This window comes from Calidris pugnax, unplaced genomic scaffold, assembly GCF_001431845.1.
Source record: "Calidris pugnax isolate Ruff unplaced genomic scaffold, ASM143184v1 scaffold188, whole genome shotgun sequence".
In the NCBI taxonomy this organism is placed as follows: Eukaryota; Metazoa; Chordata; class Aves; order Charadriiformes; family Scolopacidae; genus Calidris; species Calidris pugnax.
This window is the reverse complement of record NW_015091257.1, coordinates 14999692-15012154: the sequence shown is the minus strand read 5'-3', so window position 1 is coordinate 15012154 and position 12463 is coordinate 14999692. Positions and strand designations below refer to the sequence as shown.

At 39.6% G+C, this 12463-nt stretch overlaps 1 protein-coding gene across 1 annotated transcript; it reads left to right on the top strand.

Annotated features, from left to right (window-relative positions):
* Positions 1 to 863: 863 nt before the first annotated feature.
* Positions 864 to 10261, top strand: EIF1AX (eukaryotic translation initiation factor 1A, X-linked). Its single transcript, XM_014960365.1, has 6 exons — positions 864 to 993; positions 3454 to 3557; positions 5368 to 5418; positions 6331 to 6412; positions 6514 to 6605; positions 8886 to 10261. The coding sequence occupies exons 1-6, from the start codon at positions 879 to 881 to the stop codon at positions 8889 to 8891; spliced, it is 450 nt and encodes a 149-aa protein (XP_014815851.1). The 5' UTR covers positions 864 to 878; the 3' UTR covers positions 8892 to 10261.
* Positions 10262 to 12463: the final 2202 nt, after the last annotated feature.

Below are 12463 nucleotides of genomic sequence, written 5' to 3'. Positions count from 1 at the left end.
CCCGCCGCCTCTCACGTGGGAGCCGCCGCGGCCTGGTGCCCGCGGGCGGGGCGGGGAGGGGGCGGAGGAGCTCTCCCGCCCACCCCACCGCGCCGGGCCGGGACGACGGGTCCATCCCCCCACCCCCGGCATCGGTTCACCCCTCCTGGAGTGCGGGTCCCGTTCGTACGCGGCCCAGCGGCTTGTGGGAGGCCTCTGGGGCCTGGCCGGCCGGGACCGGGAAGGCCCTGGCGGGGTTTGGCTGTCAGGGGCGGCCGCCGGGTGTGCGTCCCCCTCCCTGGGCTTGGTGGGGACCGTGTGGCTTCTCCCCCTTTTTCCCCCAGCCCGCTGCTTGAAAGGAAAAGGAGGAGGAGTGAGAGAGAGAGAAGGAACAGCAGCTTTTAAACAGCTCTTTTTAATTTTAAGCAGTAGGGTCTGCTTTTCTGCGTTTTCATGGGAGAGGGCTTGATCCTGCTGCCACGTGTGTGCCTTTTAAAAAGGGCATCTTCGCTTGGAGTGTGAGCTTTCCCTGGAGTGTTTCAGGGTTTGCAGGACTACAGTAACCCTTAAAGTTATTCTTATATCCCTAACGTGCATAAGGGTATCCCACCATTAGTTATGAGGTATTTGGGAGCAGCAGTCACAAAAACTGAAAATGGTGATCTTGTGCAAATCCCCTTTGAAGGCTGCTGTCACCCTAGAGCAACCAGGAGATCTTAAATAGTGGAGGCTCCAACCTTCTAATTACTATGCTACTACTCAATTAAAAATCTAGAGTTAAAAATGTTAAAAGCAAGCAAAAAAACCTAGATAGGATACTTTAAACAGCCATATAGAGAATAAGCACAGAAATCCCCATAAGTCTGATTATTTCATTCACTGTATTCACAGGTAGTAACATGTTTTTTCCCCCGTCCTCTTTTAATTTAGGCAAAGGAGGTAAAAATAGGCGACGAGGTAAGAATGAGAATGAATCAGAAAAAAGAGAACTGGTGTTCAAGGAAGACGGGCAAGGTGAGTTTTTTACTCTAGTATGGCAATGGCATTGTTTTCATTCAAACATTGTAAGTGATGTATATTGGAAGTTGATAAACAAAACATCTGGATGCCTGAGAAATACAAAGGTATTGTGGAATAAAAAGAGGTATTCTTATTGGGGTTGTATTTGAATTCTAAATGACACATTGAGTGTAGGAGGAAGACATTAGGAAAAGGGAATCTTTAAGTAGCTTCACCACTTAAGAATGAAGCTTGCCTCTCCTTGACCTTATTGTGATGTCATGTATAATACAGTATGTGTGTTAACATTCCCTAGACGTCCCTTGAGCAGCTCTGTGTGAGGGTCTGTAAGCAGCTGGCTACCTCATGTAGCTCGGGGTTGCCAGTAGTTGCTGGTTGTCTTTTGGATGCACAGACCTGCTTTCTGTTTTATACCAACTGTTAACATTTTTTGGATACTTCGATGAGCACTCCGAAGTCACTGACCTGGCAGAACAGTACGTACACCTGATTGTTCTTCTGCTGTCCTCTGGTGGTTTGGTTGAATCGGTTCCTGGGTTCAGGTGTCCAAGTTATTAAAACAGGAGCAATAGGTAAGGTCCTTGTTTGGATGTTGTCAGGTAAAGCAAGTCACAGGTGTTCAACTGGAGGGTGATGACTAGGATTCCCCTCGCCCCTGCCTTTTGGTGACAGTGAGCTCACCTCCCTTTCAGCTTGCCCTGGATTGTGTGTCACATTCTTGTGGTTGCTCACGTGTATGCAAGTACTGGCCCAGTGACCAATTAATCAGTTGGTTTGTTAGAAACACAGGAAAAGTACTGACTTAAGTCACTGTAAAAGAAGTGACTGCTGAACTCATTTTTTAAGCCCTTTTTGATATTCTGTGACAGTTGTAAGAAAAAATGAGTTGATTTTAATGCACCTATAAAACTTAAAATCCTTTTCGACTCCCAAGCAAACTCTACTTAATGAAACATTCTCAGTTATCAATAGTCTCATGTGGTTTGTTAGACTATTTAGCTGGTACTAAGGAAGGATTTTAAAATACTGAAATGCAGCTCCAGCTAATTGAGAAAATTTTTTTCCTGGGTTAGAGTGGGCAGTCAGATAATGTTAGAATTCTTACCAGCTTTATAATAGTAATGTTAGAATTCTTATAAGCTTTATCTTTTTTAGTTAAATGGTAATACATTATACTGCAAACTTTAATAGCATGTGTGATGTACTTCAGTAGGGATTTCTGGAATTCAGTGAGGGATGGAGATTAAATACAAGGTGAGAGATTGAGGGTGGGTGTTGGAGAGAAGCTTCACGATTCTCAGCAGAAGCCCGGTACTTGCCATGCAGACAGTTTGTGAGACCACTAGAATGCATCCTTTCAAGAACAGCATTTTTTTTTCCAAGGAGCCTCTGCAGAAGGGATTCAGAGTGTGGGTATACAGGATGTGCTGCTTCCTCCTCTTCCCTTAATGGTAGCAACGAGATTTTTGTCCATTAGGACAGGAGCTATGAGGCTGTCATAAACTTTCAAACTCTGAGTGTGACTAGGAGCTATGAGGCTGTCATAAACTTTCAAAATCTGATTGATACTAAGGAAGGATTTTAAAATACTGAAATACAGCTCCAGCTAATTGAGAAAATTTCTTTCCTGAGTTAGAATGGGCAGTCGGAGTACTAAGGAAGGATTTTAAAATACTGAAATGCAGCTCCAGCTAATTGAGAAAATTTTTTTCCTGGGTTAGAGTGGGCAGTCAGATAATGTTAGAATTCTTACCAGCTTTATAATAGTAATGTTAGAATTCTTATAAGCTTTATCTTTTTTAGTTAAATGGTAATACATTATACTGCAAACTTTAATAGCATGTGTGATGTACTTCAGTAGGGATTTCTGGAATTCAGTGAGGGATGGAGATTAAATACAAGGTGAGAGATTGAGGGTGGGTGTTGGAGAGGAGCTTCACGGTTCTCAGCAGAAGCCCGGTACTTGCCATGCAGACAGTTTTTGAGACCACTAGAATGCATCCTTTCAAGAACAGCATTTTTTTTTCCAAGGAGCCTCTGCAGAAGGGATTCAGAGTGTGGGTATACAGGATGTGCTGCTTCCTCCTCTTCCCTTAATGGTAGCAACGAGATTTTTGTCCATTAGGACAGGAGCTATGAGGCTGTCATAAACTTTCAAAATCTGATTGTGATAGCTCTTAAAATTATCTGTAGTAAGCATTTCAGAGGGAACGAAAACATGAATACAACCGAGAATGAGCAGTGTTTGAAAATCAACAATGATGTGTTAACATCAACAATGATAACGAAAACTGTGATACATCAGCAGCCTGTGTGGCTGATCAGAGCTCCCCTCTGCTGTTCGTGTTTGATAAAATGGTTCAGCGAATTTTGGTTACAATGGCAAAAGTTACTGGTTGTTTCATGAAGCTGCAGTTGTTTAGAAGTTTTGCTATGTGTTACTGTCTCTTTCAGAATATGCCCAGGTGATCAAGATGTTAGGCAATGGAAGACTGGAGGCATTATGTTTTGATGGTGTGAAGAGGTTATGTCATATTAGAGGGAAACTAAGGAAAAAGGTAATTCTGAAGCATTGCAATAGAAAACAGTGGCATTATGCATAATATGTACTTGTAAAACTTTACATGTGTAGCTTCTTATAAAACTTAATACGCATAATATGTACTTGTAAAACTTTACATGTTTCTTCTTATACATGCTTCTTATTAATATTTCTACTGTTATTAATATCTTAAACTTCTTTGGTCGCAAACTAGTTTGTTCTTTTTGTATTGCCAACACAAACAAAAGGCAGTCTTTTGACACTTGAGTGAAGCTCATAGTTGAAGGGCTGCCTTTGGATATGTGTGTTTCAGGGGAGAGTTTTTGGCTGCATATGAACTAAGAATTTTTTTGTATTCTAGAAGTTTATATGTATATGAAGTATTAAGAAGGTCCCTAATTGTAGTTGAGGAACTTAATGACTATTTGGAAAATCAGCGTGTTATATCTGAGACTAGATCAGTGCTTAGCTTCTGTTAACATGAAGACTGACAACCAGCATAGGAAAATAAAGGTGTAAAAGGGCTGTCCAAAGTCACCTCTTTTGTATGTTATTTCCCAAAACCAATAAGAATCAGGGTTTGATACCCCACTTAGTTTGATCTGTGAAGGAACTGGGTCATTATAGACATCTTCTCACTGCATGACTTATTTAAGAATAGTTCAATAGGGGTGGATTGGGAAAGCTCTTAGTTTGATCTGTGAAGGAACTGGGTCATTGTAGACAGCTCACTGTGTGACTTATTTGAGAATAGTTCAATAAGGGTGGATTGGGAAAGCTTCTTCATAGCTTCCCACAGGCACCTCAGTGCTGATGGCACGCATCGTTTCATTGTCCACTTCATCAGTTCACAAAATACTTTCATCCAAAGGTGATCTGCAAAAGTTTGTACCTTCAGGGATGCCAGTTTGCAGTCTTAACTTTGCCATCTTTGGACGGTGTCCCCTCTTGCCCTTGTCAGATGTAACAGCTTTCTGTCCTCTGCTGGTGTGTGATACGGAGGAGTCCTCTCAGATAGTCTGTTCTCAATAAAAACAGATGTTTGCTGTGTTCATTCTGGATTGTTCCATCTGTCCTTTTTTGGAGACCAGTGAATGCACGAATCTTGGTATCGGTGTGAGCCCCGCTTAGCTCCCTGCTGATAAACTGCTGAAGGTCATGGAGAATGTGCATAGGTAAATGCTAAGTGCTGCAGAATTCATTTTTTGTTACAGAAAGCATCACTTAGCTATTCATTGTGTCTAAAAGAAAGGAAATCTTAACTGAAATATATTTCATCTCCAAAAAAAAAAAAAAATCAGCTGATGTGGGATAGAACTATCTTGTGCATTTAAATTAGCATGTCCTGTTTTGCAGGCTTCTGCCTTTGGTTTGACTGATTAGCATAGTCAGTTACTAGAAACAGCTCCATTCCTTTTCCTGTGCTCTTCACTGTGCTTGGCCATCACCCTCCTCATCAGATTTTTCTTTCATTTTTGCCCATGTGGAGCTCAGCTCACAGGGTGGTGGCTTGATGCATCATTTCCGTTTTCTCAGAAGTTATGAGTTAATAATGACCTTGTTGCCTAGAAGCTCTTCAAAGAAGTTTGATTTGCCTTATTAATAGCTCCATAACATGTGAAACAACATATCTATGAGTATTTATGACCTTGGTTTTGCTGTTAAAATATGAAATTGGGTATTTCTGGTTTACTGGTTAGGAAGTGAAAATGGTGACTCTAGTGACGTGTTTCACATCTCTCAGTAAACCTAAATGTGCTGTTTGGCTCTTGTGTTACACAATAACAGCTGAATTCGTGCAACATACCGTATGCTTTCTCTTTCAGGTTTGGATAAATACATCTGATATTATATTGGTTGGCTTAAGAGACTACCAGGTAAAAATTCAGTGTAATTTGCCGATGAAGAATATCTGACAGTTTTATTTAATGTTAAATTGTAGCAGGTATCATGAGGAAATTCCCATCTAACTTTGTTTGAATTTGTATTCAGTTATGCTACATCATGACTTTCAGTTTCCGTGTATTACAGGAAGATCGTCATGAGTAGATGACAAATTCTGGTTCAACTTGTTCTAAATTGCACACTGAGATTTTGTGAATGAAGGTGCTTACTGGCATCACACCTGACCTTTTTTTTCCAGGTGTAGCTGCCTGATGCTTGGATCCTGTGATATAAGGGAGTTTGAGCCAAGCAACAAACACCTTATTGTGATAATCTGAATTTTTGGTAATCAGAATTTTGGAGCCTTGATGTTCAAGCTTTTACATTAAGAGGCCAATTGATCAGTGATTAGTTTCTACTTAAATTTCCAAAACTGGAGTAGCGTAATTTTACCTAATATAAAGGCTAATGAAAAACAGTTGTCAAAATTTCATTGGGCAAATGCTTTTTCATGAATGTTTGTGTTGTCCTCAGTTATTTGAAGATAGATTCTGCTTCTGAAGCCTATGTTAGAGTTGTAAAACATTTAAGATACTATCATGTACTGTATATATTAAACTACTTAAAACTAGGAAGTTTTGACACTTTCTGATTGACCATCAAACACCTCACTGCGTGTGTTCTCTGAAGAAAGATTAATTTCAAAGGCATGAAACTACTCAAATTACTTATAATATGAGAAAGTTAAGTTAACGCCTATAAGAAATGAAAATATTCTACAAATGAGTATTTTAACTTCAGATATTATTCTATAAATAATATAGGTGCTACTAGTTCTCCTGAGGTTAATAAGGAGCTTTTTTTCTTCATAGATGACTAATAAATTCTAATAAATTCTTATTTAGGATAACAAGGCTGATGTTATTCTAAAGTACAATGCAGATGAAGCCAGAAGTCTGAAAGCATATGGGGAGCTTCCAGAACATGGTAAGAATATTTTCACTTGAAAGTTCATATTGGACAGGAATATTCAGTCTGTCTTGACTCGGTGTGAGTGCCCTCCTCAACTTCTCGTAATTCCTTTTTAGCTAAAATCAATGAAACAGACACATTTGGTCCTGGAGATGATGATGAAATCCAGTTTGATGATATCGGAGATGACGATGAAGATATTGATGACGTAAGTAGTAAATGTATATTTTGTATCATATGCTTGAAACTGTCATCTTTGGCAATAAGCTATTTTTCATTGTTTAAGAGCAAGGAAAATAATACATTGATGTTTAGAATAGCTTGCCTTCGCAGAGACTGCTTCAGACAGTGGTATGGATGTAGGCCATGCCAGCTTTCTGTTCTCTCTCCTGTCCTACGATCATCATCCAGTCGACCTCTAAGCTAACAGCATGCTTAGTGTCATACTATTAAAACATACATGGAGAGCAGTCTTCTCATTACCCTTACAATGCTTAAAAGAAAATCAAAGTCGTTTGACCCCAAAGAGGTAGAGTTACGTAGCAGCGTCCATTCAAATGACTGTGTGTGTGTACATCAATAGATAACGTGTGTGAGAAGCTGCAGTTGCGCGAGTCAACAACTACACACATGGATATGTTCACGTTGGAGGAACTGAATGTAGGTCTCAGGACAGCTCTCTGAAGTGTAAGCTCCTTACAAGAAGCTCATGATGGAAGGCAAAGTGGATGAAACAGGAAGGTTTAGCAGACTAGTAGGATTTCCTTACGTCCCCTGCACAGTAGGCCAGAAAGACCTCTCCAGGAGCAGGCACCAAGACTGGTGGGTCAGCTCCTGTACCATGTTGGGCAGCTGCAGCCAGCCTCAACTGAGCCATGAACTGCTGATGCAAACTACACTGGACACCAGTCACAGAATGATTTGGGGTTGGAAGGGACCTCTGGAGATCATCTAATCCAACCCCCCTGGCAGAGCAGGTCCATCTAGAGCAGGTTGCACAGGAATGTGTCCAAGCAGGTTTTGAACATCTCCAGAGATGGAAACTCCATCACCTCTCTGGGCAGTCACAGGTTAACGTAGGTGTGTTGGGGAATTGCATGAATACGTGGGGGTTTCACCTTTCTGATTCCTCTGTAGTTTTAGCAACCTCAGTATCTAATAATAACTACAGATGTAACTGAGGGATTTGCGGTTTTTTAAAAAAAAAAAATTTAAGTCTCCATTTTGTTTCCATAAAAATCATAAAAAGCTGCATCTTAATAGTTAATAGTTAACCATAATCCTGAATTTACAGATGGTGACAATCAGTTGTGTTACTGCTTATCACTAAGCCATAGTAACTGACCATGCACACTCTTAAATTGCAGTAGTAAGATTGTTACAATTCAAATTATACAGCAAATTGCAGAAGTAGAATCTGCTGTGAAATGTTTTCTAAGACGATGGGCTTTATTTGCAGTTGAGAGATGAATGTGGGCAGGGTCAACTGGCTGAGAGGATCAGTAGTAACTTACTGAGCCAGTGAGTTAACTTAATTGGATAGACTGTTCTAAGTATATTATTATGTTTTAATTCTTCATCTTTTTAGTCTTCTCTCTCTGAGTTGGTAATATGACTAATCCCCTTTAAATGCTTACATTGTTGAGACGTTTTTGAGGTTCTAGGTATATGATGCCTTAGATCAAATACAGTAAAAATATCAAAGTTTTGATGAACTTTTCTTCAGGCTTTTGAAAAATCACACTTTGAACCTGTCAGCGGGTGAGCTTACTAAAGCTGGAAACACTTTCTAGTATTGCAAGCTTTTAACAATGAAGTTGCTGTAAGATGTCAAAGTGATAAGTAGCTGTAGGAATACTGAAATAATGAAATTTGCAAACTAATGGATCTTTGTGTGGGATCATGTATTTAAGCGAGCAGCTGTGATTGTTTTTAAGCTTCTGTCAGCTGTGCAATAGAATATTAATATCATACTTTAAGAAAGGGAAAGACATAAGGAGATACAATGTGAATAACCTCTCTGAGGATCATCTTAGTTTGCCTACAATGAAGTGTGGCTTCCAAGGTCATAGTTAACATGAAAGACGTTAGTGGAGCCTTTCCTTTGTTGTTTATCTCAGAAGAATGTCTAGAAAACCATTCATTTTGCCACCAGGTTAATTTGGATAGTCACTGCTTGGAGAAGTTACCCTTAAACTGGGTTTTGTTTTCATTTTTGAGAATTGTGGGCTAATTCATTGCTGTAGTATTTATGCATAGTTCTATTGGCAGAGTTGCTCATCTGCACAGCTACAGCATCCTAACAGTGGTGGGGGGGACACAAGAGGAGAGGAATTGTTCACGTGCTAAGAAAGTGGGATATGAGCTGAGGCAAAAAAAGTACTGTACTGAGTTCAGGAAGTCTCCAGTTGAACTGTAAAAATAGCTGAGTTACTTGTTGAAAAATGCATTTTAATTAAATACATGATGTGATGTTTTTGCTTTTCAGATCTAATTTGGAACAGAGGTTTACATTCCGACTTTTTTCCTCCAAGGATTGTTCTACATTGATATTTCGATTATTTTTTGGGTGAAGTCCCTTTCTTTTAAGAAGACTGAAAATTCTCAGTAAAGAGTGTAGTTTGTTACATCAAAAGGATTTATTTTCAATGTTTGTTTTAAAGTATTTATATTTCTTTAGAAATGGATAATGCTGGATTATCACAAAGGTTCAATGAAACGCCACAAATATTTTGTCTCTTCACCAATTAGAGCTTTTTACCTCTGGATGTAAGTGAGATACAGTGACATGGGCTGTAAAAGACTGCATTTTTCCCTCTTCTGCTTTCATCACTACAATTCCAGTTAAACTTGTATTTTGAAATAAAAATTGTTTACCCTGTAATTATCATGGATTTTGATTAAATACAAATACCCAGTTCGGACTAGTATCAAATCATACTATGCAGTGTCTGTCCTTATACCCCTTGCCTTGATGTTAACTTTAAAAAGATTTTGATAATATAAAAGGAAGGCAGAAATCTGCATTTAAATTCGTAATGCATGATGAATCTGCTTTTCATGTCTAGTAGCATGCTGCTATTTTTATACTGATTTTGATAATGAAAAAACACTCATTATTTCAAAGATGTAAATTTTCCAGAGTGGAGGGGTAGGGGAGAAGTAAGGATGAAAAAGTAAGCAGCATCTCAAATTTGCAGTTGTTAAAAACTGTCTTGTAGGCATAGCTCTTCTGGCTTGTGAGTACAGCAGCCAAGCTGTAGTTGCAGAAGATGAACACTGGGTGGCACCCAACTTAACAGGGATCCCTTAATGCAGAACATGAACAGTTGGGTTTGTACTGAAAAATCCGCAAAATAGTTTTTTCCCCAAGGCGAATGCTTAACATTCTCGATAAGTTGAACGCGTAGGATATTTTTTACACTATAGAAAAGGTTATGTTAAGAGTAGAGCTTTATTTTAATCTCAAATTCCATACATTGTAAGGTACAACGTTAAAGCTTACGTGAACTTTGAATAACAATATAAATGAGAAAATAAATCTGTGTCAAACGTAGGAAAAGAATCTTTTCATCCAGAATAAATCACTGAAACAAACTAATGGAAAGATTCTTCTCCACCTTCCGACTGGAGGAGTCAGTTAGGAAGCTGAATAAAGACTAACATCATCATGCAAATATTATTTTGTGATAGCCTTAGTTTCTTTGTCTTCAATTATGTATTTAACAACTCTGAAAGCAGGTTAATGGAAAACTATCTTTTGTGCCATAAAAATCTGATTCTTGACACATGTATTCGTTATACAGTCTTTTTGGTATGATGTAAAGTGACTACCCCAATAGATAAAAACAAAATGGCTTTAAATATGGAGTGGCCTCATTGATTTACGTGATTTTTAAGGAGGAGTTCTGTGCTACATTTGAACTTTTAGAGCTTTTGGGAAAATGCCTTCTCGTTTTACTTTTTCCTTTAATTATAGTTTCTATTTTCTTTACATGGTTCTGGTATCTTATTCTAGGGGTAACGTTTTCTTAGCATTAAGTAATTTTGCCAAATGTTTCACGGGATTTAAATATTTGCTGCAAAAACTTGTGAAGTATTGGGAAAAGCTACTACCAATACTAGGAATACAGCATTCCTACTCCACTGATGTTAAAGTATATGAATTTCCTGGCTTTGTATGCCCCTAAGGTTCAATTGTGAAGCAACATAACTGCTGTGTTGTTTCAGGATGAGGTTTATAAATCATTCCCTGGCTCATTCTTTTCCTCTGTGTTTTAAAGCTGACTATGAACAGCTCTGAAAACGGTTAAAAGCTCTCAAAACTGATCTTGAGGTCCAAGTACGGAAGTGTCTGCTTTTTCAGTTGTGCTAGCAGAAAGGTTAATGATTAAATTACAGCGAATATTTACTGAAGATACAGCTTTTGTGTAGGTTATACTTGCAAAACCCAATGTTGTACATGTGGGAAAAATGTCGAGTGTGTGGTCAGTGGGAGGGAGAAACCCAAATGAATACACTGCTCTTGAAAGGAACTTACTTCACTGTGCTGGAGTTCTCTGCTGTAGCAGAGAGGCTTCAGCTGTGGGACACAGGTGAAACTGTTCCTGGCAGAATTGGTGATGGTTTGCCCTGAGATTCCTTCCAACCTGTATTGCTCCCAGGTTCGTGTCTGGCTCAGCCTAAACTCTGCAGAGTTTTTAAGGAAATTTCCTATTTTAACTGAATTTCTTATTAATGCTCCGGCTCAACACCATCTGGTTTCTACTTCTATGCCAGACTGGGTTGCCTTTTGTGAATACACTCTGTTTTGTTTTTTCTGTCCACTGTTAAAGCTCCTTTCATGGACCAGTCGAGCAGCTTTTATGTTGTCTCTTCTTGCTTCTCTTTTCCCTGTTGGGGTGAACAGCAGTAGAGGAGCAGCTGCCAGGTGGAGGATGGCAAGATTGCTGACTAAAGCCTTGAAAGGTGCTCCATCTGTAAGGGTATTTTCTAGATAAATTCTTCATAATTCTTGTTTAACTTTGGGAGCTGATGCTGGCTTTTTTACCTATAGTGTAAAATTGAAAGGAAGGATTCAGACATTAATTTCCTGCAGCTAAAGTGTGAACTTCCTGTTCACTATGACATTTCCCACTTTGAGGTGGTCTTTGTGATTAAAACTTTGAAACATTATTTCTGTTCATTGTTAAAATCTTCATCTATCCACCTTATAATAGGGGCAGCTGTGCATTTGGTTTGACAGCCCTAATGCTTTTCCACCCTAATCCTCAGCAGGTACAGTCCAGATGTGCTAATTGGAAAAAAAGTATATGATTTTTAAAAAATAATAATAATAAAAACCTTTCCTCTCCTTATGCAAGAGGAGGAGGAGCTGGTAACACAAGATTGTTGAGCTCCGTGCCATTGGCTTGTTCCTGCTGATAGGTTGTATCCTATGATTGTGCACTGTACATGCTAGTATGCATATATGTGGTACTACATGCTACTGACATACATATATATGATACCGTACATCTATATGGTACCACATATAGATAGATACACACACACTTAAACTGGTGTACAGTATACAAGCTGGTAGAGGTCAGGCTGGCACCATGATTGCTGTGAGTGACCTGACATCTGAGGGATGTCCATGGATGAAAATGAGCCAGTGACTGAGGGTGACGGTCTGCTCGGGGTGGGACCCGACTCTACTCCTGACCAGGTTCTTCAGGGTGAACCACCAGGACTCGTGGCACGTTGAGGCTGTGAACTAATGCTGGGACTGCTGCTCCTGGGGCCCTCTGGTGATAAGGTCTGGAGAAAAGGAGGCCGAGGAGAGGCCTTATCGCTCTCTACTACCACCTGAAAGGAGTGTGTAGAGAGGTGGGGGTTGGTCTCTTCTCCTAAGTAACAAGTGATCAGACAAGAGGAAACAGCCTCAAGTTGTGCCAGGTGGTTTAGGGTGGTTACCAGGAAAAAGGGCTATCAAACATTGGAACAGGCTGCCCAGGGAAGTGGTGGAATCGCCATCCCTGGAGGTACTTAGAAGATGGATAGATGTGGTGCTTAAGGACATGG

Excerpts from the sequence above, each read along its gene's own strand:
- EIF1AX (XM_014960365.1), top strand. The coding sequence starts at position 879 with ATGTTTTTTCCCCCGTCCTCTTTTAATTTAGGCAAAGGAGGTAAAAAT. Across the intron at positions 3,558-5,367 it reads GAGGGAAACTAAGGAAAAAG|GTTTGGATAAATACATCTGA; the intron begins GTAATTCTGAAG and ends TTTCTCTTTCAG. Across the intron at positions 5,419-6,330 it reads TTGGCTTAAGAGACTACCAG|GATAACAAGGCTGATGTTAT; the intron begins GTAAAAATTCAG and ends ATTCTTATTTAG.